The 20902-nt window shown below is 50.0% G+C and overlaps 1 protein-coding gene across 1 annotated transcript; it reads right to left on the minus strand.

Moving 5' to 3' along the window:
- Positions 1–1283: 1283 nt before the first annotated feature.
- Positions 1284–20829, minus strand: LOC120497215 (hydrocephalus-inducing protein-like; the record flags this gene model as incomplete). The annotated part of the gene is made up of 22 exons (XM_039698420.1): positions 1284–1289; positions 2500–2625; positions 3841–4050; positions 7060–7561; positions 7786–8099; positions 8573–8716; positions 8883–9026; positions 10005–10260; positions 10601–10839; positions 12342–12494; positions 12990–13090; positions 14504–14643; positions 14964–15064; positions 15799–16034; positions 16760–16827; positions 17271–17545; positions 18462–18645; positions 19053–19254; positions 19742–19889; positions 20092–20226; positions 20360–20479; positions 20732–20829. Coding segments are annotated over 22 exons (3902 nt in total), but the record flags the coding sequence as incomplete, so codon positions are not given.
- Between the last annotated feature and the right edge of the window lie 73 nt (positions 20830–20902).

Genomic DNA, 20902 nt, shown 5'->3' on the forward strand with positions numbered 1-20902 from the left:
TAAGAAGAAACATAGGGGAACGAGATCTGCTCATCACTATGATGAGAATTGTAAGAATGATTTCATGCCTTGGAATGCTGCCAAAAGGGTTTCAGCAGGTTTGTTTTTACCCCAGCTGGCTTCAGCAATGGCATTGAAACAATTAGATTGTGTTGGATGTTGGCTGAGTAAACAAACTAATGCCACATCCACTGCAATCAATGATATGTTGACAGATGTTAATAGTGTTAGACATGCTACCCTTCAAAATAGAGCAGCAATTGATTTTCTATTGCTGGCACATAAAAATGGTTGTGAGGAATTTGAAGGATTGTGTGCACTCTCAGGAGGGCCAGTAGCCCCTGTCACAGCACATCAGCAATTCCAGGCTCATGTCCAAGGGCCTGACCCCTTATTAATGATCCCAGCAAAAACACCTTCTGCCTCTGCAGTTACACCGTCCTGACTCATGGTTTCCTGCACACATACATCTCTGGAAATGCAGGAGCAGAGACTTGGATGAGATCTGGGGAGGAGAGTGATGGCAGGAAGGGCCATCCTCCTCTTTGTGCTTTCAGAAATGCTGTCCAAGTCCCAGGCTGGGCTCACAGCAGTGGGGCTGAAGGGAAACACAGCTCTGGGTGACAGACTCAGCTGCAGCTTTCCTGGGCTCCCCCCTGCACACCAGGCTGGGCCCTCAGCTCCCCATTCCTGTTTCTGTGCAGGGAGAAACAGCTGAGCAGGACAAAGCTGCTCCTGGGTCTCCTGAGTTACTCCAGCACACAACACAGCTGCAGCCAAAGGGAGCCTGGCCAAGCTGCCAGGGGCAGGATGCTGCTCCAGCAGCTGAGAGCAGGCCCACGCAGAGCTGTGTCTGCAGGTGCTCACAGGAGGAGGGAGTAAGAAATAGATTCATAAAGAGTTCTCAAAATCTCACAGAGATGATGGATGAAGGTATAGACATGGAAGAAGGTTTTGAATTAAGACCTTAGAATTGACAAGATTTTTCGAATAATAACTTATAACTGTTTATCAGACATGCCCTTTGAACTGACTGGACTTCCACAGCATTAAAATTGCTTTGTTGTAATATAGCAATGCTCGGTGCAAGCACAAAGACGCTTTAAGTAAGTAATAAGCAAATATGTTATAGTAGAGCTACGAAACGCAAAGTGGTTAATAAACAACATAGTTACGGAAGTTTCTCTTTAGGTGAACCGAGAGGGGGAATTGTGGGAATCCATAAAATCAGAGGGTTTTAGGAAAGCTGTGAAAGGCAGGCCTCAGAGACAGCAGAACAGTGATTAGAGCTAAGCAGTAAAATAAGTTAGCAGAAAAATTATGTAAAAAGTAGAAAAGTAAGGACAAATGGAACAATACTCTGTGTATTAACACTTGTCTAGAATAACTCCCTAATCTGCAGAAGAGTATATCTATCAAGAGATTAGGAAGTTCTAACCAAAGACCTGCCCTTTTGTTCCCTGTTCCTCCTCCCACTGAATGTCAATCCCTTCCCATGCCTGTCCCTTTCTCTAGAAACTTCCCTATGAATTTTGTATCCTTCGAGGCCCCATTGGTTTGTTTCAGTGATTCTCCTCCTCTGTAATCTTCTATTGGTTTAGACATTGTATTTCCCACTTGTGTTCCACCCCCAGTTTCTCCTAGTTGGCTGAAGAGTGTATCCTCCCCTGGGACCTGCACCGTTTATAAACTGATGTATGCCTTTGTTGAGTGTCTTTCTGTCCCTGACCCTCTGGGGAATAAACACCTTTGGAAAACATACAGAAGACCTCTCCCTGTTCCTTATCCCTGCCCTGGACACAGTCCACCCGTGCCTAGAGCAGCTGTGCCCTACAGCCACACCCCGGATTCCACAGCTATCTGGGGCTGTCAGGAGCCAGTCGGGCCCAAGAAATCTGGCAGGGCAGCACCCCTTCCCATTCCAAAGGGGGCCGAAGGCAGGAATACTGTTGAAGCTCCAGGACATCCAGGCAGGACTGAGAAGCTAGCATGGGGGGATGCTGCAGCCTCTTCTCCATGCTCTTTCAGCCCTGCTCCTCTCTGGTCCCCTCACTGCCCCACAAAGCTCCTGCAGAGAAGCAAAGCTGGAGGAGGGAGGGACCAGCGCAGAGGCTGTGCAATTTCTGGTAAAGGAGCTTCAAGCCCAAGCAAGGAATATGTAAACACTGCTTAGTGCTGGCAGCAGGGAGGCAGGGACAAGGAAGAAAGTGATCTTCAGAAGAGCCAGCAGCACCCAACTCCAGTACCAGCACAGCCAGAGAGCTGAGCACTTCTGCCTCTGGCAAGTGGCACCTGCCAGCCAAGGCCATGGGGGAGTCTATTAGGTGAGTACTTGCTTGACCTCTCTGCCCCCAGCAGCAATTGCTTACAGCCCCATCTCTCAGGGCTGGCTTTGGGGTTTCCCCCCCACTTTTTTCCCTCTCTTTTCCCCCTTGTTTCTTTTAATCCTCTCCTGGGCCGCCTGACACAGGGCCAGAGCCAATGGCTTGTGCTACTCACCTTGCGGGGCACGACCACGGGCACCCCGGGCAGAGGCTTTCTGCTGGAGTCTTGCACCACGTAGGTGAATTTCATAACCCCGTTGTTCCGCAGGGTGATCCCTGCTTTGAGGACTTTGTTAAACACCTGCAGAGAGGAGGATAGAGGAGTGAGAAGTCACAGATACAGGCCTGATGATGGGCAATCTCCTTCCTCTTTAATGGCGTTGAAAGCACACAGCCACAATGCAACCACACAACTACAGAGAGGTGGTCAAGGCCAGTAATAAATGAACCAGGGGACCAGGTCCTCTGCACTCTGAGGGGTCACCAACAGCCAGGAGAAACAGAGGAGGTGGCACTGAGATGTGTAAGACGAAGTCAAAACCTTATGAAGTTCAAGAATGAAAGTTGTTGGTTCTACATGTTGTTGTGTGTGGGTTGGATTTGTTCAGGTTGGTTTGTTGGTGTTGCTGTGTGCTGGCAGAGGGACAGGGTTGAAGACCTGTCCAAAAGGAAGGAGGATGAGAGGGGAGGGGACAGAAAAGTTGGGAGTCAGAGAGAATGGAAGCTCCTGAGTACCTCTCCAAGGGGAAAGGGGACAGGGACTGTCCCAGCCAGGTACAGAGGGGACAGAAACATTGCCTTTTTGTTGGAGGCTGTGTTTGCTCATCTCTGGGGGCAGGGAGACACACACCTGGCTCAGCTGGAGCATTACTAATGAACAGTTTTGTTCTGCTTTGACAACTTTGTCCCCATTTAACTGTATCTAAAAGTTAGTGCATTTCTGAGAGGTGTTCCAGAAGAAAAGGCACCTGCACGCAAATATTGGCAAGAAACATACAGCTGACAAGAGAGACACACAGGACAACACAGGCAGTGCCAGCAACTGGAAGTATCTGTGGACTTTAAACTGAAAAGAAGGAAAGTGGGGATTATTCTGGGACATTGTTTTCAGCTACTGAAGTGACTGAAAGCCCAACTTCCTCCCTGGATTCTTTTGTGGATCAAGCAAGAGCGTTTGACAAAAGCATCTCCTAGGAGCTCAAGCTTTAGGAGCGGATCAGTGGAGGGATATCTCAGGGACATGTCCCTCCAGACATCTTCACTGGGACCCTTGTGTTCCCCAGGAGGCAGGGTTAGGTGCATGAAGAGGACAGTGCCATGTCCCTGGGCCGGGGGGAAGGGAGGCCAGGGGTGGAGATGGCCACTTTAAACCAGCCTGGATGCTGGACATCTCTCTCACAGGTTGTATTCTAAGCCCCAGAGCCAGCAAAGCAGCTGGGAAGGGAGGGAGAGAGCCTGGGATCGAGGTGGCCATGATGCCAAGCCAAGGAGCTGTGCCAGGGGAAGCCTGTGGTACCTGCAGCCCCCAGTCAATCTCCTCCACGTCCAGCCGGTAGCTGGGGCACGAGGCCTGCCCGCTCAGCACCACCTCGTAGGTGGGGCCTCCCTCCACGCGGCACAGCGCCGTCGCACGGGCCATGATGTTGGCGTGGCCAAAGAAGGTGAAGGTGACCTTCTGGCTCTCTCCTGGCTGCAGCATTCCCCACAGCGGCAGGATATCAAAAACCTGGAGGGAGGGGAGGAGAGATCAGCATGTTGAGAGTGGAAATGGATGCAGAAGAGCAGCTGTGTCTTGAAATAGAGTAGAGTCATAGCTGCAGGGGCCTATTCCCCAAACACAGCCAGAATCATCCTCATCTCATCCTGTGTCCATGCCACTGACTAGTGGGAAAATCTTCTCCCATAATCACTTCTCCATGAGTATACTCTACATTAAAGTCAACTGGAATGTTTCCTGGCAGCAAGAAACTCTCTCTGCTGCAGAAGTTGTCTTTGGAAACACTTCTCACTATCTCCAGAAAAACAGGAGACGTGTGTTGTAGTTCGGTTTTTTTTGGGGGGGGCACCCCGGGGAGTCCCCAGAGGGCCCCGTAGGCTGTGAGTTGGCTGGCAGCAGCAGGCAGGCAAGGAGACTCCACACAGCTTCTGAGGGAGTTTATTGGGGGTCCCATCCCTGGGAACAGCATGGTTACTGAGGGAGAAGGGGGGAAGGGGGAGGGGAAAGGAGGGGGAGCCTAGGCGAGGGAAGGGACAAGAGGGGAGGAAGGCTAAGAGAGGGGAAAAGGCGAAGAGAGCAGCTGGTCTCGCTGGCACGGTTTAAGAGGGAGTTTGAAAGTGGGCACGGAATCAGACTCATGCCAATGGGATTACAGATACAGGATGGCTCAGGGCAGGACCACAGGCTTGGGATATACCATACATTTTGGAGGGAGCATACCATTTAAATAAAATGCAATACTACACCTCACCCTTTTTTACGTTAGAAAGATAAAGAGAAATATGATAATTAACAGTTTAAAAAATGAAACAGTAGTTATACAGTTTTGTAACATTAAAATAAATACAATAGCAGTGAGAATTAAGTTTTAAACAGCCCTTTGGCTGCTTTTGGTGGTAGGCAGCAAAGATAGAATGAGCATTTAATTGTAATAAACAGGTTATGTGGGTCCATATTGCAGATCTTCAGCGAATTTAAAGCATGAGCAAGTGCTTCCTTTGGCACTAAGCTCATATGAGAATTTTGGGATTGGCCTTTTCAACATGACTGGCCCAATGGTGTCTAACCTTTCCCAACTGGCTTTTCGGACCACCGCAGCCCCCAGTTTAGGCTGAGGTGCCCGCTTTGCTCCCCCTCTCAGGGCTTTCACCTTCCAACCGGTTTAACCCAGAAGACCCCCGGTTTTAGGTCATTAAAAGAAAAACAAAAAGAAAAAAAAGAAATTTGGCTTCAGCTATAACCTATACTCAGGGAGCATTCACCCCAAAAAACATCAAAATACTTTCCTAGACACCATTTTAGGTTATCAGTCAGCCTCAGAACCTACTGAGGACAACATAAACCCAACAGCGATTTTGATTCAGCAGTCTAATACTATCTGAACCCTCGCTATTAAAGAAACAATCAAAAACTGCTTCTCTTTGGCCCCTTGCGACCTGACAGGGCCCTGCTTTGTAAAACTGAAAACAGGACAATCTGCAATACGAACACACACAAACTAGAAAAGCTTAATTGTAACAACTACTTCATGGGGACAGGAAGGAAATGGAGACGACAGGTATTGGATAAGAATGATAAAAGGGTTAGAGGGTTTTACGATAAAAGTTCTAGCTGGCGTGCTCTTGTCAGCTAGAACAAGTGGATAGGGATTGGGAACTGGGGAGGTTACAGGAACCCAGGGACTCTGCGAAAGAAAAACCTTTTCGGGGTACCCTGCACCTTCAAGCAGTTTGCTTCCAGTGATCTACCCAAAGTAAGGAAAAAAGGGGTATGGATCGCAGAGAAGGATATTATCCTGCTCTTGGAGTAACAGGGGAAGGAGATCATAAAGTAGAATTTTCAATTCAGTGAAATGTTGAGGCTTAGCCATGTGGCTGCAGTGCCGGATTTGGAAGGACAGAGTGGATTCCCGAGGGTTTGTTAAGGGGAGGGCAGGTTAGGGATGGAATTAGGGAGAAGGAGCAGTGAGGGGAGAGAAAGACCAAGGAAGGAGGTCACAGAACTGAGGAAAACAGTTTTGGGAAGGTGTGGAGCTCGGACAAAGCTGATAACTGCATTTTGATGGTCTGGTGGCTCCCCCGCAGAAACTGCTGGGCTTGGGTTCTTTCTTTTGCCGCTGCTGTGGTCCAGGGCATCGGCTGCTGGGGCTCGGCCATCCACACGGCCCCGCTCTGTGGCCCCCCGGCCCCTCTGGGCAGGGAGTAGGGGCTTGACATGGAGGTGGGAGCCCTTGGAGATGGGGGAAGGCTCATCTGACTTCTGAGGCCTTTCTCCCTTTTGAAAACATTCAGCCACACTGTTCATTGCATCTATAGGGCTTTGTTTCTCCTGATTCCGAAAAATTGTGCAGTGTAGAAACAACTGCTATTTGTGTGTCAGCAGGTATAACCCTTCTCCTTAAACTTAATGCCCATACTGGGTTTCTGAGACACTCTTCTGCTTCCTTACATCTCTTTTTTTATTGCCGCATGAGCAGCCTCTGTTCCCCCTGATGCAGAACAAGGGGCCACTTCCCACTCCAAAGTACTGATGTTCACCAGGCAAGTTGGCAGATCAAAGGCATTTTTCCTTGTTTGGAGGAAGAGACAGTGACTTTGCAAAGTCTTGCTTTATAGAAGACAGCCCTGGAGCTGTCACTGCAATGCCAGCTTCAGGTGAAGGCAGAGATGTGAGCACTCTGGCTGGGTGGGCAAGGGGGTCCGTGGAGATCAGGACTCTTCATGGACTGACACACATCGGAAGCTGGAAGCCTTCTCATCATGATGCAGATAAAGACCTCATGTTATATTGTAAAGAAAATAAGCCAAAAAATCCCAAACTCAGCACAGGTCTGTAGGGTCTGAATGAGCTTCTGTGAGCAAAACTTTCCTATTTCTACCTCCCCAGACTCCCCATGTCCAGCTGGCACTTTCAGGGCACAGGACAGAAGGGCAGCAAAAAGGGAGGTTGGCATGAGTATGACTTTTTGGTGGCCACTTGAGGAGGCAAAGCAAGTAGAAGATGCACAAGAAAATCCACCTTTGTTTCCAGGGAATCCTCTGCATCTGCTGGCTCCTGGTCAGAGTCCTCCTGAGCAGAATCCTCCTGGGCAGGATCTTCCGGGGCAGAACCCTGCATTGTTTCTGGGGTTTCAGTTGGCTCATCCACACTTTCAGTCTTGGAGTATCTCCGTGGAAACACTCCCTTCTTCTTTGATGACTGGGGTTTGAATTTAGGTGGTGGAGAGATGAACCTGGAAAAGAACATAACTATGGTGGTGGACCTGCAGTGGGAGAGAGAGGCGCCTGCAAAGTCCTGTTGAGCAGAATCCTCCTGGGCAGGATCTTCATGGGCAGGATCTTTGTGGGCAGGATCCTCCTCATAAGAATCTTCCTGGGCAGAATCCTCCTGGGCAGAATCCTGCATTGTTTCTGGGGTTTCAGTTGGCTCATCCACACTTTCAGTCTTGGAGTATCTCCGTGGAAACACTCCCTTCTTCTTTGATGACTGGGGTTTGAATTTAGGTGGTGGAGAGATGAACCTGGAAAAGAACATAACTATGGTGGTGGACCTGCAGTGGGAGAGAGAGGCGCCTGGTGTGGTGAGCCCAGGAACAGCCACTCCAAAACCAGGCTGGACAAGAGCAGCTCCTCACGGCCATGCAGCCCCTGGCTGGGTGCTGGTGTGGTGAGCTCAGGAACAGCCACTCCAAAACCAGGCTGGAGCAGGTCCATGCTCCCAGCAGCACAGGGATGATGCTCTTACCTTATGGTGTTCACCGGGCTGTCCACCAGGAATGACCAGCGGTATTCCACGGGCAGTGGGCTGCAGTTGGTCATCTCCATATGCAGCACTTGTTCAGTGTCATTTATGATGCAGCCAAAGTCCACGGCCTTGGCCTGGAGATGGAGATTGGGGAAGTGGACTTCTCCCCGAACGGTGATCTTCTCCTCACGAGGATGCTCCATGAAGCGCACCCTGAGAACCCTCTTGGCCACCCAGCTGTGCAGATTGTTCTCATAAGCTGGGTTAAACTGGATGCGGAGATGAAGTTCCTCCCCTACATCCAGTGTTATGGGCTGCAAGGACATGAACAGGAATTAATCACCTGTGGATGACGTCCCAAGGTCTTGACAGCAGGAAACAGTAAACGTTCAGTGTGACCCAGCATGGGCTTCATTGCTGTACAGCTGGGGTCTGACTGCAGGCACCACAGTCCAGCCCAGGATTCCCTCAGGCTCCTGTTCCTGTGCTCAGCAGCAATACAAGGGGGTGGCTGCTGGAGAGCTGGCATGCTTTCCAGGAGACACCTTTACTGCATGGCTTGCCTTGATCTGCTTTCCTGCTCCCCTCCCCTCATGTTTTACAGCCAGCATGAATGTTACCGATTCAGATAAGATTTTGATTCCTTCAGCAGCTCTGCTGATTCAGCTCAGGCCAATCCACTGCTGACACCACAGAATAAACTTCTCAACTCCAGGACCTCCCAACAGAAGTGCACCACCACATCCCTCCTCCTCAAACCCCACTGAACAAGCCCACAGAGGCTCACCTTGGAATCTGCAGGGAGAGGCTGCCAGTCCACATTGCAGATCAGGAATGGCTGCTCCAAGTCCAGCACAATGCTGACTGGCAGGGGGCTGGTGTTTTTTAAAGAAAAAGGCTTGTAGTGCTGCATCAGGACATCACTGGGCTCCTACAGAAACAGGAGACAAGGAAAAACAACCTCAAGTGCCATAGACCTCCTTCCCCTTCCAATGCATTTCACATTTTCCAACCCCAGAAATGCATCTATTTCTATTTACTTCCAGCCAATTTAAGAGTTACATCTTTAAATGCCAGGATGCAATCTGGAGACTTACCTTTACCACACAGAAAGTGATTGCTCTGGAAGACATTTGCAGAACAGGGCAAATGAAGTTGCAGGTGACATCCACTTGCATTATCTGTTTCTTTGTTATCTCTTTCCCCACCAAAGCGTGACACAGCAGCCGCTCCTTCACCTCCTGCATACAAGATTCACTTGTCTCCCAGTGTGTGCTGGCAGACCCAGCACCCCACACTGGCTTGCCACCCACCCATGGGCCCTATTCCTGTCACTTGTTATTAGGGACTCTAATTAGTCTCTGCTCTCCTCAATAGCTCTTTTTTCTTTCTGAGCTCCCACCTATTTGTTCTAAATATCTGTGCCCAGGGTCCCGCAGCCAGGGAATGCACACCAGACTTAGCTGGCAGCTTCTCTGCAGAGTTCCATTTCCCCTGGAAAGGAAAGTCCAGGTAGGAGAATGCTCCAGACTCTGCTAAAATCTCCCCCTCTGAGTTGCTCTCCAGGGGTGCTGCAAAACCTGGCTGTCCCTGGGCTGGCTGAGAGACTGGGGCAAGCAGTAATAGATAAGTTGACCAAAGTCAATTTGCCAATTCTCATGATCCCTGGGAACAGTTCCTGCCTGGATGGACATCACAGTGATCATTAGAGCTGGCACGCTGTGTTTTCCCCCTCCATGACTCAGAGCTAGACCAGCCCTGTGCCCATGTTTGTCTTCAGAGGAAAAGCAATGCTGCTCCCAGACACTCCTGCCATTCACAGGGCTTTTGTTTTACTCCCTGCTTCCCTCAGAAAAACCACTTGACAGTAGTTTCATTTGCTTCCTGCCTGGGCTTCTAGTCTAAGTGCAACTTCTTTGCTCTGCTCTTCCTTTCTGCCTCAGCACATGACACAGGTAAGCCCTGTTTGCCCGAAGGAGCAGTACCTCCTTCAGCCTGTATGCTGGGATCAGCAAGTTGGGTTTATGGTAGCTAGGGAAACACAAAAGAGCCTTAGCAACTGACGGTGGCCAGCAAGGAAAGCAACTGAAAAGAATGGCCTTAAAACAGTTTTTTGAAGGCACTTGCTCCTTTTGCCAGGCAAATGTCAAGGGGCTGCAGAAGAAGCCGCAGTGGAGGGGATCGGATGGGGAAGGCTCAGCCCTTGGCAGGGGCCTCACCTGGGCAGTGCTGGAGCAGCCTTCCAGCACCATGTCCGCACTCTGGCCCGGCCTCAGGTCCACCTGCGGCGGCCACAGCCTGAACACGGGGCTGCCAGGTCTGGGCATCGGGGAAGCACCTTTGCTTTTGGTGCCACCGAGGGCAGGGGCACGATCACGGCGCCAGCGCATGCGGAAACCTTCTGTGTTCCAGTACAGCCGATGCATGCGTCGTCCTCTGTTTGTCACTTTGAAATGGAAATAGCAGGGAGTAAAGCTGGAAGAGAAGCAGAGGTGGAAAATGTCACAGGAGCTGTTATTTCCCTGGCATCACTCAGCTTCAGCTTCACCCTGATGCCATTCCCTGACTGCACACTCTGCAATAAAACCTCTACCCAAAAGGCTGCCCAGGCTCAAAGCTTCAGCCCTGCCAGGTCTTCCAGCTTTTCCATTTCTGTGGCTTTCCAGGATATCTAGCAACTCTCGGATGACATATTTCTAGAGGAATTCCTGTGGCTTCAGAGCTGGGACCTTGAGTACTAAAGATCTAGCCTGAAGGACTATGGAAAAATTGTTCCTTGCTGAACGCACAGGAAGTGCGTTCCAGAGCCTCCTACCTGAAGTGGGACTTCAAGTCGAGCTTCGGAATGAGAGGTTTGTCCGTGACAATTGTGGTGCCAATGCCCACAGCCTGGAGAGAGATGATGGTCGTATAGCTGTTCTCAATGAACACCTTCACCTTCTCCCGGAATTTCACTGTGTCATTCAGGTTTGCTATGACAGCCACGGACATCTCAGATTTAGGGGAGATCACTCCTTTACTGGGCTCAATCCTCCAGCAGGAGCATTTCCCAGCCTGGAAGACAAGCCAAACACAAACTTAGATGGAAGCCATGGACCCCACTCTGCTGTGAGGTGCAGGAAACAGGAAGGCTAAAGAGGTGAGTATAAAAAGCATACATGTTTAATTTCCCTAAATGTAAGATATGGTGTCCAGCACAGCAACTCCCCAAGAGCTTATACAACCTGTATTTTACCTTCCTTTAACACACTCAGGTCATTAGCCCCATTTTGCTCAACCCAAGGGATGCTCCTCCTCAGGAGAAGGCAATTCCCCCTGCCGGCTCTCTTTGGAGTGCTTGCCAAGGGAAGCTATTCACTCTCTGCTGGCTTCCCGACAGCAGAGCTGGGTCTGCACAAAGGCTCAAGGCCAGAGGAAGTCATGACTGCTCATCATGGACTTCACAGACTGGGCAAGAGAGCTGGAAGCTGTCCCAAGGAGGGAGGAAAGGCCTTGCACAGCACAGCTGTACAGACACAGCTCTGCAGGTCCAGCCCTGGCAGGAGCATGTGAAACCCAACCTTTACACACCATGACCACCCAGCCAAGGTGCATTGCTCCCTGCAGAGGTGGAAAGCAGAACTCCATTGTGGAGTCAGGAAAAGCTGCCCTGGCAATCCTCCACTTTGGTGTAATGTTTACCCCCTAAACAGCTGGAGAAGCAGCAAGAGGAAAATTCACACCCCTCCTCTTCAGCACAAGAGCCTGAGCCTGGACTCTCACACAACACCTGATGATTTATCCACAGACACAAACAAGTCGACAGTGTCAGGGTTGGCTTTAACCAGCTCCAGAAGTTGAACCCACCAAAAATACAGAAGATCAAATCTCTTTTCAAAGCTTTTTTCAAGCCTTTCACAGATGCCTCCTCCAGCAGGGAGCACATCCCACTCAGCCCCAAGCCACGTACCCTGGAGCTGCAGCTCCAGCCCTGTGGCTTGCCCCCTCTGTAACCTCCATGAATGAAACAACCTTCCTCTGCAGGTGGTCTCCAGAGACATTTCTGCAATGCTACAGAGACCACAGGCTCTGGGGCTGCACAACCCTCACAGGTGCATTTGTTTGCAACAGCACTACTGAGTCGTGAAACTTGCCTTCCCATGAGCAGTTGGAGGGCAGAGCTCACACCCTGGTTTCTGCCATTAACACAAGTTTGGCACACAGCAAATGCAGATGGAATGGGGAGTCCATGGGGAAATCCATGCCCTCGTGGGAGCAAAGGCCCACAGGCTCCTCTTGATCTCAGAGCTCCAAAAACAGGACTTGCACAGCTAAGTATCTTCCACAAAATAAAGAGAGAACTTGCAAACATGACCCAGACTCATTTCTGCTCCAACCTCTCTGCAAACTATTTCACAGAGGCGTGCCTGACATCCTGGCTCCTCTTGCTTGCACCTGGATGGAATATCTTGCTTCCACTCACACAGAACAATACAGAAACATTGCACACAAAAAACAGGTCAAGGGCTGCTAGTAACCAGCACTTTTCCCTGGAAAACAGCCCCACAGACACTTACCATCTCCACCCAGAAGACTGCAGGAAGGTCACACTGATTGGCGAGGTGCAAAGTTTGGAAACAATCTTCTAAGACTGGGATAGAGCCGAAGTTTATCTCCCTCGGATGGACATAGACAACAGGTCCCCGGCCAATGCACTCTAATTGGATTTTCTGTTCCAGGAAGAAGGAAAGATCAAAAAAAAGACACAGCAAATGCAGTTTAAAGAACATAGCCAGTTCTAAGAGCATATAAAAACACACAAACCCTTCATCTACAGTATTCTTAAAAGGGACAAGAACAGCCCAGCTCAGCAGATGCAACAAATGCAGTTCAAAGAACATAGCCAGCTCTAAGAGCATTCCTAGACTGGGGATAATGATGGCTGTTTGAAGTTGTCAGTGATGCAGACTGAAACAGAAGGCCTGGAGCAAGTGTGGAGTCTGCAGTGACCCCACCTGAAAGCCACAAGCTCCCATTATCAGAGGACAAAGAACTGCTGTTTGCCAGCTGCCTTCCTCACACCTCTTCCACATGGCTATTTCCTTTACCTCCTGCCTGCTTCATTCACTGCTCCATCTTGGCCCAAGCCACCTCCCCAACTTTTGCTGCTTTGCTGCTGCACAGCCATCCTTGAACACTCAGTTCTTGAAAATTCAGAAAGCTACACTGGTGAAACCAGCTCGAGTCAGAAGCAAAGCAGGCTCTTCAGAGTCGAGATGAGGCAAGTTAGCTGCCTTCAATTTGTGCTTATGTCTAATCTTCGTATCTATGAGTAAGGGGCATTAATTAGTAATTACATTATTCAAGCAGTATTTTTTCCTTAAAAAAAGTCTGAACTGACTTAATAGTAGTCTGAAACTCAAAAGGATTGTTCTTGCAGAGCTGGCACAGACAGTGGGACAAGAAACATGGATCCCTTTACTAAACTACCTGCCCACACCAGTGGAAACCGGGACAATTGATTCAGTCTTGTTGGATTTCACTGGTCCTGAATACCCCAATTCTTACACAGGACTTGAATGCATAAAACTCACAACACCAATGAGATTCACTGGAGGGCTTGGAGTATGATTTAACTACAGAAGAAACCAGCCTCCATGATGTAAAACCTCCAGTGATGTCTGACTTGAGGGAAAGGCATTGGCAGCTGCCAGAATTACCTTCAGTCAGAAGGAGCAGCATCCAGAAATGCAAATCCCTTTGGGACATACATGACTGTGCAAACAAGAGCCAGAAACTATGTACCATGGCTGCTACCTCAAGAGTAAGGAACTGAATCCCTGCATGCTGATGGATCTTTTATTCCTCTGGGAGAAGGGAGGACCAGGGGCTGCAGCCTGGCTGATGCTGCCCAAGGCTCCCTGGAAGAAGAAGCTGGAGGGAGCAGCTGTGCCTCAGCAGCTGGCTGTGCTTCTAGGTGACAGTGGGGCAGAAGCAGCAGAGGCAGGGCAGAGCCCTTTGGAGATGGGCAGAAGAGCATCTGGAGGATGCCTGAGCCAGCTTTAGTTATTGTGTGACAATGGGATAGATCCTCACTGAGGAAAAGGCTTACAAAAACACACAAACCCTTCATCTACAGTATTCTTAAAAGGGACAAGTGTGAGACATTTGTCAAATCTAATACATTGGAATAGTAGAGTAGTCCTACAGTAGTCCAGAGCTGTCTTGGCAGTTTTGCCCCTTCTTTGCCTAAGGACACCTGCAAGGACTCCTGTAGCAGTCCCAGTGCTCCATGAGCTCCGGGGGAGCCTTTCCAATGAGGACCAGTGCCCACCCACGCTCAAGGAACACAAGACTCGGTGTATCAGTGAAAATTACTCTCTTTTCTGCTACAGCACTGTTGTCCTGCCTGAAAACTGAATCATCTCTTCCAGCAGTGGAGGGCACAAGGCCCGCAGGGCAGGTGATCAACTTCTTCCAGTTCCTACAGCTCCCTCAATTCTTCACACTGACTGTCCCCATTTGCACTTGCTTGACAAAACGGCAGCCCAGGCACTGCCTGGATGGCTCTGCCTGGGAGAGGGAACAGCACCAGGGAACTGCATCCCTCTTGGCATCAAACTGACACCCACAGCAGCACAGCAGGATGGAATTCTGCTGCAGCAAGAATGACTTTTGGTCTCAACTCTGAGAACATTACTCAAAAGAGCCAGAGGGAAGCAGCAAAACCTGAGCTGACCTGCCACATCAAGGACTACAGTCCTCGTTGTAAGATCTTTTGCTCTCCCCACTCCTGCCTGGAGCCTCTTCCCCACTGCACTGCTGAAGTGAACCAGGCCCCAGCTCTCAGCAGGCTGCTCACTGTGTTCCAAACCAATGCTGCAGGGGGGTCACAAGCCACCACAAGTTCACCACTTGCAGGAAGAAGGACAGGCAACCCTCTGGAAATTTGTTCCAGCTCAAGCACCAAACCCCAGGCCAACAATTGATGTTATTCCTGCTCCCTTTAGAAAAAGGCCTAGGGCCATGCCTGGCTGCGAGCAGGGAGCGTCTCACTATGGGCTGCTGTCCTAGCACTGTTCTCATGTCTAGATGGGCACATCCAGCTCATTAAGCAACACTTCTCCTTTGGAGCTGCAGCCAGGCAGTGTGCTGGATGCACGAGGAAAGACAAGCAGGTGCAGGAAAGGTGTTGGTACCTGGCTGTGAGGGGCAGTGCCAACACCTTCTCGCCGACATCATCCACGTCCAGCACCAGCTGCAGCTTGTACTCTCCAACAGTGTTGGAACACAGGGTGACCTGGTAGCAGAGAAAAGAAGTGCAGCAAGGATTTGGTCACTCCCAAAATCTCATCACCCATGTGTGCTGGCCTCCAATTCTTGTTCCATGGTAGACAAAGGGAGGGTTTTGCTTTCATTCTTCTGCTGGTCCATAAGTAGAGCAACGGTCTTTGAGAGTAAAAAAAGCCCTCTGGCAATATCAGATTTGCTAAGAGGACTAATTTTTCACCTGACTACAATAATATAAATGCAGGAGAAGTCTGTTTCCTTGAATGGAATGAGTCCAGCTTTACAGCAGGAAGCTGAGGGCAAAGTGTGGCCCAGCCCATGTCGGGCAGTTCATGGCTGCAGAGTATTTTCTGTCCCCACTGAAGATCCCTGCACTGAATACAACTCATCTGCTGCCCAGGAGATGAGAAACAAGACCAGGAAGAAAAGAAAACTGCTTTCTACAATGATAGCTCTCTCTTTAAGACCAACCTTTAGTTTTCCCTTCCTCTGCCCACTTCCAATCAAATAAATCCTCTCAAAAACACAAGAAACACAGGACTTGACCATATGGTACGTGATCTCAGCTTGTGATTTTGGAAACAAAACAGTGCTCCTTGAGGAACATCCCGAGTAAGCCAGCTAGCACAGGCCTCACAGCAGTGCAGATCTCTCACTCCCACAATGATCAAAGCTGGCACCAGAGCTAAAGCCCTCCCACACTCCAGTGAAGCTTCAGCCCCATGGGCTGGACTCTTCCCATACCTTGATATCCTGGGATCCCAGGGCACGGACGGTCCCTCTGCAGGGCCTTATGTCAAATTCCCTTGGCCTCCTAAGACCTTGAGCTTCCTTCCTCCAAGACTGGCTACTGCATTTGCACATCTGAGTAGAGCTGTCAATACTGGGCTCTCCCAAGCCATCCCCAGGAATGTAGAGGTGGAAGACCATGGGTGTCAGGGAGGTGTTAAACAGGCAACAGTTCAAGGTGCGAGGAAAACCTAAGAAAATGACACAAATATCCATTTAGGCATCAATATCTCATGATTCCTGGTGTGAATATCCTGGTAGGATAAAATCCTGTGCTTGGATTTTACTTCTTTGTTATCTGAACTACAGCTCATTGCCGTGGATCTATGGCTTGGCTGGCCAGCTATGTGCAGAGGAGACATCTCCCAGCCTGCTTACCAAGAGTCATGTAAACCCAGATGGGGAGAAAAACCCAACTGCAGGCACAGCCCGGGGCTTCTCCATGCCCATCAACAGTGACTCCAGCAGGGAGCCAAGAGAAGCACAAAAAGGATGTCACAATCTCAAATGCCACTGGGGTAACTGCATGCAGACATCATTCAGCAGCACAGTTAAAAGAAACAAAGATGATAAAATAGCTGCCCCCAGCTAAAGAAACCCTAGGAATGAAATCAGATTAAGCAGGATGAATCTGCTATTACAGAACCATATTCCTGTCAGGTGCCTTTCTTTATTGTGCCACTTACTAAAAGGGAAACAAGAAGTGGCCAAACAGTGATGCTGACTTTTTATTCCTTTGCTCCTGTTTGATCTCATGGTGGCAAAAGGGTACCTGAGGCACCAGCAGCCCTGGAATTAACACCCTGAAGAGGCTGTGGTGGAGGAACACGGGTGATGAATGCTCTTAGGTTCAAGTGCTCCATTTCAGCAGCACTCCAACCTCTGAGGCTGTGGTGCAAGCCCAGGGCACACTCACCAAAGGAGACGTCACCGAAGTCGAGGGCGGACACATCGAAATGGAAAGTCGGGCCCATCACGTAGCCCCTGCGAGGACAAAGGCAGGGAGGCAGTGCCTTTGTTAAAGGGAATCACAAAGGGTTCAGGGGTCCTTAGGGAGAGGGTGGATAAAAGCTGCTGCCAGAGCCACCCTGGGTTTCAAATCAACCCAGCACCCTGTGCTCAGCACAGAACCCATGTGGACAGGAGGCAGCCAAAGCAAAATGGTCAGCAGCTGACAGATTAGCTGGGACAGGCCTTGGAGCTGAAGTCTTTTACTTCTCCTATCATCGCTTTTCTTCTTTTTTTCCCACCTCTACCCTTTGCTGAGTGAGGATTAGATCCTTTGCCATGGCACCAGCCCATGGGATGAGGCCCAAGTCCTTGGGACCACCTCTTTTCTCTGCTCCACCACAAAATAAGGTAGATGGGAGATGATTACCCAGAGACAGCTACAGATGTGCCCACCAAGCTCCCAAAGCCCTCCTCACCTGATAGTGAAGGTCACAGGCTCAGGGGATTCAGACACATCAAAGCAGAATTCTTCCTCAAACTGCCCCAGGATGGTGGGACAGAAGGAGACACTGATGGCCTGGAGAGTGGAGGGTGCCACGATGCCCTCCTGGGGCTGGAAGGTGAAGCAGGAGCCCATGGCTGTGCTTGGAGGGATGAGTTTGAAGGGAGCCTCAATAGGCCCATTGTTGAACAGGACCGCCTGCAGCAGCAGCAGAAAAGCAAAGTGGAAATACATGAGGAATCTTCCTTTCTTACAGAAGTCTGAGTCACTTTCAAATTAAACTATTAACAGCTGTAAGAGACAGAAGATGCCCTGTGCTGCTGCATGGCAGAAGCAAAAAAATACAACTTTGAAATACAACTTTGCATAGCTTTGGGTTTTTCATGCAAAGCACTGACAGCTTCACATAACCAGAGTCACTCTGGGGTTTTCCCACTGGCAGAGACAGTCCACTTAGACCTACAGCACAGAGGGGCTGCTCAGCATCACCAAGTTCATTCACACTGGCCCTAAGAGCAGCACTGGGCATCCCAGCATTACCAGTGACATCACCACAGTGATTTCAAATGTGCCCAACCCCACCATGGGCAGGGCACATTCAGCTTCCATTGCAGCCCAACCTGTTTGCAGCAGGAGTGGGAGAAACCAGAAGCAAAGATGTAGAAAGTTCCTTTGCTTCCTTCCCAGAAACACTTTACCCTTTCTAGAGCCAGAGGTGCATCACGGCTGAAGTGTGCTGAGGGACTGGTCAGCAAGGGAAAGCACTGCCAAGTGCTGTGACCAGTGCTGAGGGTGGGTGGCTTTCCTCTGACTCCCACGAATATGCAGGAGGGACATGACTGAAAACTGTTTGCAATGGGCTTGAACTCAAATGCAGCCAGTTTGTTCCTGCTGCCTTTGGACAGCCTGAGCACAAAGGTGACTTGTGTCTGGGACTGGAACAAAAGCCTCTGAACATGCAGCTTTTTGACCCAGTGTTGGTTTCATGTGTCACGCGGTTTTGCAGGAAGCCTCCCAGCTGATCTCCAAAGAAGACTGCCCAAAAGAAGGGACTGGGGTTTCACAAACAACAGACACACCTTTCACACCTTACACAAAAGATCGAAATTCCAGAGAAATCCCACAAAATGGACTAGTATCACACAGGTTCTCAGCCAGCATTTACCTTCGGCTCAAGGGAGAAAACATCATCATGGAACAGGATGCCATCTTCTCTGATCTTTGCCACCTCACTTTGGAAGCTGTGGGTCAGAAGAGCAAGGTGTTCTCGGCAAGTGATGTCCACTCCGCGCTCCTTCAGAAAATCATACAACTTCTCCTTTTGCTGCCGAAATATCCTGGGATACTGCCTGCAGGCATAGGAAAGACAAACCACAAACCCAGCAGTTGTTTAATAAGCCACGTCTTTGCAGAGAGAAGTGGAAGTGCAGGAGCAGCTCTGCAGCAAAGGGCTGACCCTGAGCCCAAATGGATCAGAGAGTCAGTTGTTCACTCCACATTTGCAAGCTCAGGAGAGGTTTCCAAAGCCAGCAGCCCTCAAGAGAACCTTCTGGCTCAAAGCCTCTGCCACAGCTGAGGCAGAATCCACCAGCCACCTCAGGCAGCTTTTCCTGACACACAACTGTTTGGGGAGCCAGGTAGAGATGGGATGGTTTGCTTACCCTAAGCCATTCAACAGCACCGGTATCTCCTGAAGCCATATGTTAGTTTTACCCTTGGGCAAGGTATGTCACTGAAATGGATCTTTCAAACCTACCTCAGCTCCAGCTGATGCTCCTCTTCCTCAGTATCAACAGCCTTCCACTGGAAGCGGGCTGTGATATTGCTCTGGTTGTGGATGCGCACGGTTGTGCGGTTTGACATGCCGATGTACGTCTTCTCAAGGCTCACAGTATTCCTGTCCAGCCTGATGGGGACATCCACAGCTCTTCCATGAAGGCTTGTGTGGGTCTCTTCACCTGGAACAAGCAAAGGGGAGTCTTTGCTCAGCTCACTGGCTGATGGAAGCACAAGGAGCAGAGCAAACCACAGGCAGCAGAAGAAAGTGGCACAGCTTTTAGCTGAATGAGCAGTTCCATGGATCAGTACATGTATCACAAGCTGAGAGCTGCATGTGCCCAGCATGAGGATCTCCTGGACAACCTGCCAGCATTTCACCCTCTAGAACAGACCCCTAGCAAAGGCTCCCTCATTTCCAGAGCTTTCAAACCTTCATTATTCCCAGCCAGCTCCTGGGATTCATCTGGGCTCAGACTTCAAGCTCACCATTCCTGTTGCAGATGAGTTTTTCCCAGGCGAAATGCAAACAACAAATATCACACATGCTCTCTAGAAATGGCATTTACATTGAGCTCTACAAGGATCAAGATGACAAACTACATGACTACAAACTAGATGACTAGAAAATGAACACCATGAAAACTATCATCATCTCCCTCTTTAAACCCATGGCCTTTCTGCTTAGAAAGGGCTCTGCTCTTGTGGAAAAGTCCAGCTGGTCAGGGAAGTCCAGGATGGCTCGGGGACCAATGGCCCGAATTGGCACAATGAACTCTTCCCTTTCAGTGGTGCAGAGGAGCTTGTGGAAATAATCCTGTGGGGAAAAGAAACTGTCTCAGCACAGAGCATTCATCCCCATCTTAAACATGGGCAAAAAGTATCTCCCAGTTCCAGATCCTGTGCAACTCCACTGAAACCAGAACAGGCCCTCAAAACCCAGGCCAGATGCCCTGAATCCAGCCCTGCAGGTCCACTTTCCACTGAAGACACCAATCTCTTGGGACCTCCAGACTCACTTTGTTCTGCCCAGGAGTGAAGAGGATGCGGACAATTGCGTAGAGGCCCGGTGGCACCTTGCAGCACACGTCATTGGGGCCCACCAGCTGGAAATAAGGTGAGCTCTCCAACGTGACCTTCACGAAGTGAGGAACCTGCAGGACAGACATGGAATGATGGTTTTGCCACTTGTGGAGACAGGTGGACATGCCCTGGTGCCATCCTTAACCACCCTTCTCTGCTCTCCTCTCCCAGCGCAGCGTTAAACCTCCACGTCCCAGCACTTACCTTGTCCCTGTTCCTCAGAACCACCGGCACTTCATAGACCTCACCAGGGCTGTAGTTCTGAAACACCACCTCTGGTGGGCAAGGCTGAAATGAGCTCTGCTCTGGCTCAGCTGCCAAGAACTGCAAGGAGAGGCCAGACACAAGAGAGACAGGTTCAGCTGCTGGGAGGAAGATTCTGATCTGATCCCCAGTGAAGCACAGACTCTGGGTGAGCACGTCTCCCCAGCCCACGCTGGGCAAACAGTGGCTCTTCCACCTCTGCCCTGGGCTGATCAAAAGCTCCTGGACCATGCTGAGCAGGCTCAAGCCATGCTGCTCTTTTGGCATTCTCCTCAATTATCACATCAAACAGCAAGGCCAGGGAAAGGCTACCTTGTGATGAGAGCTCTCATGCTTGTCTTGAGGCTGGACAATCTGAGGCAGACTCAGCTTCTTAGCTTTGGCCAGCCTCTGCTTGGTGCTGAGAGATACTACATAGGAATGTGTCCATGTTTTTGTTCTTCTGTTAATTAGTATTTGTTTTCTCTGTCTGGCCTGACAGAG

Source organism: Passer montanus, unplaced genomic scaffold (genome assembly GCF_014805655.1).
Source record: "Passer montanus isolate IOZ18808 unplaced genomic scaffold, ASM1480565v1 scaffold124, whole genome shotgun sequence".
Taxonomy (NCBI): domain Eukaryota; kingdom Metazoa; phylum Chordata; class Aves; order Passeriformes; family Passeridae; genus Passer; species Passer montanus.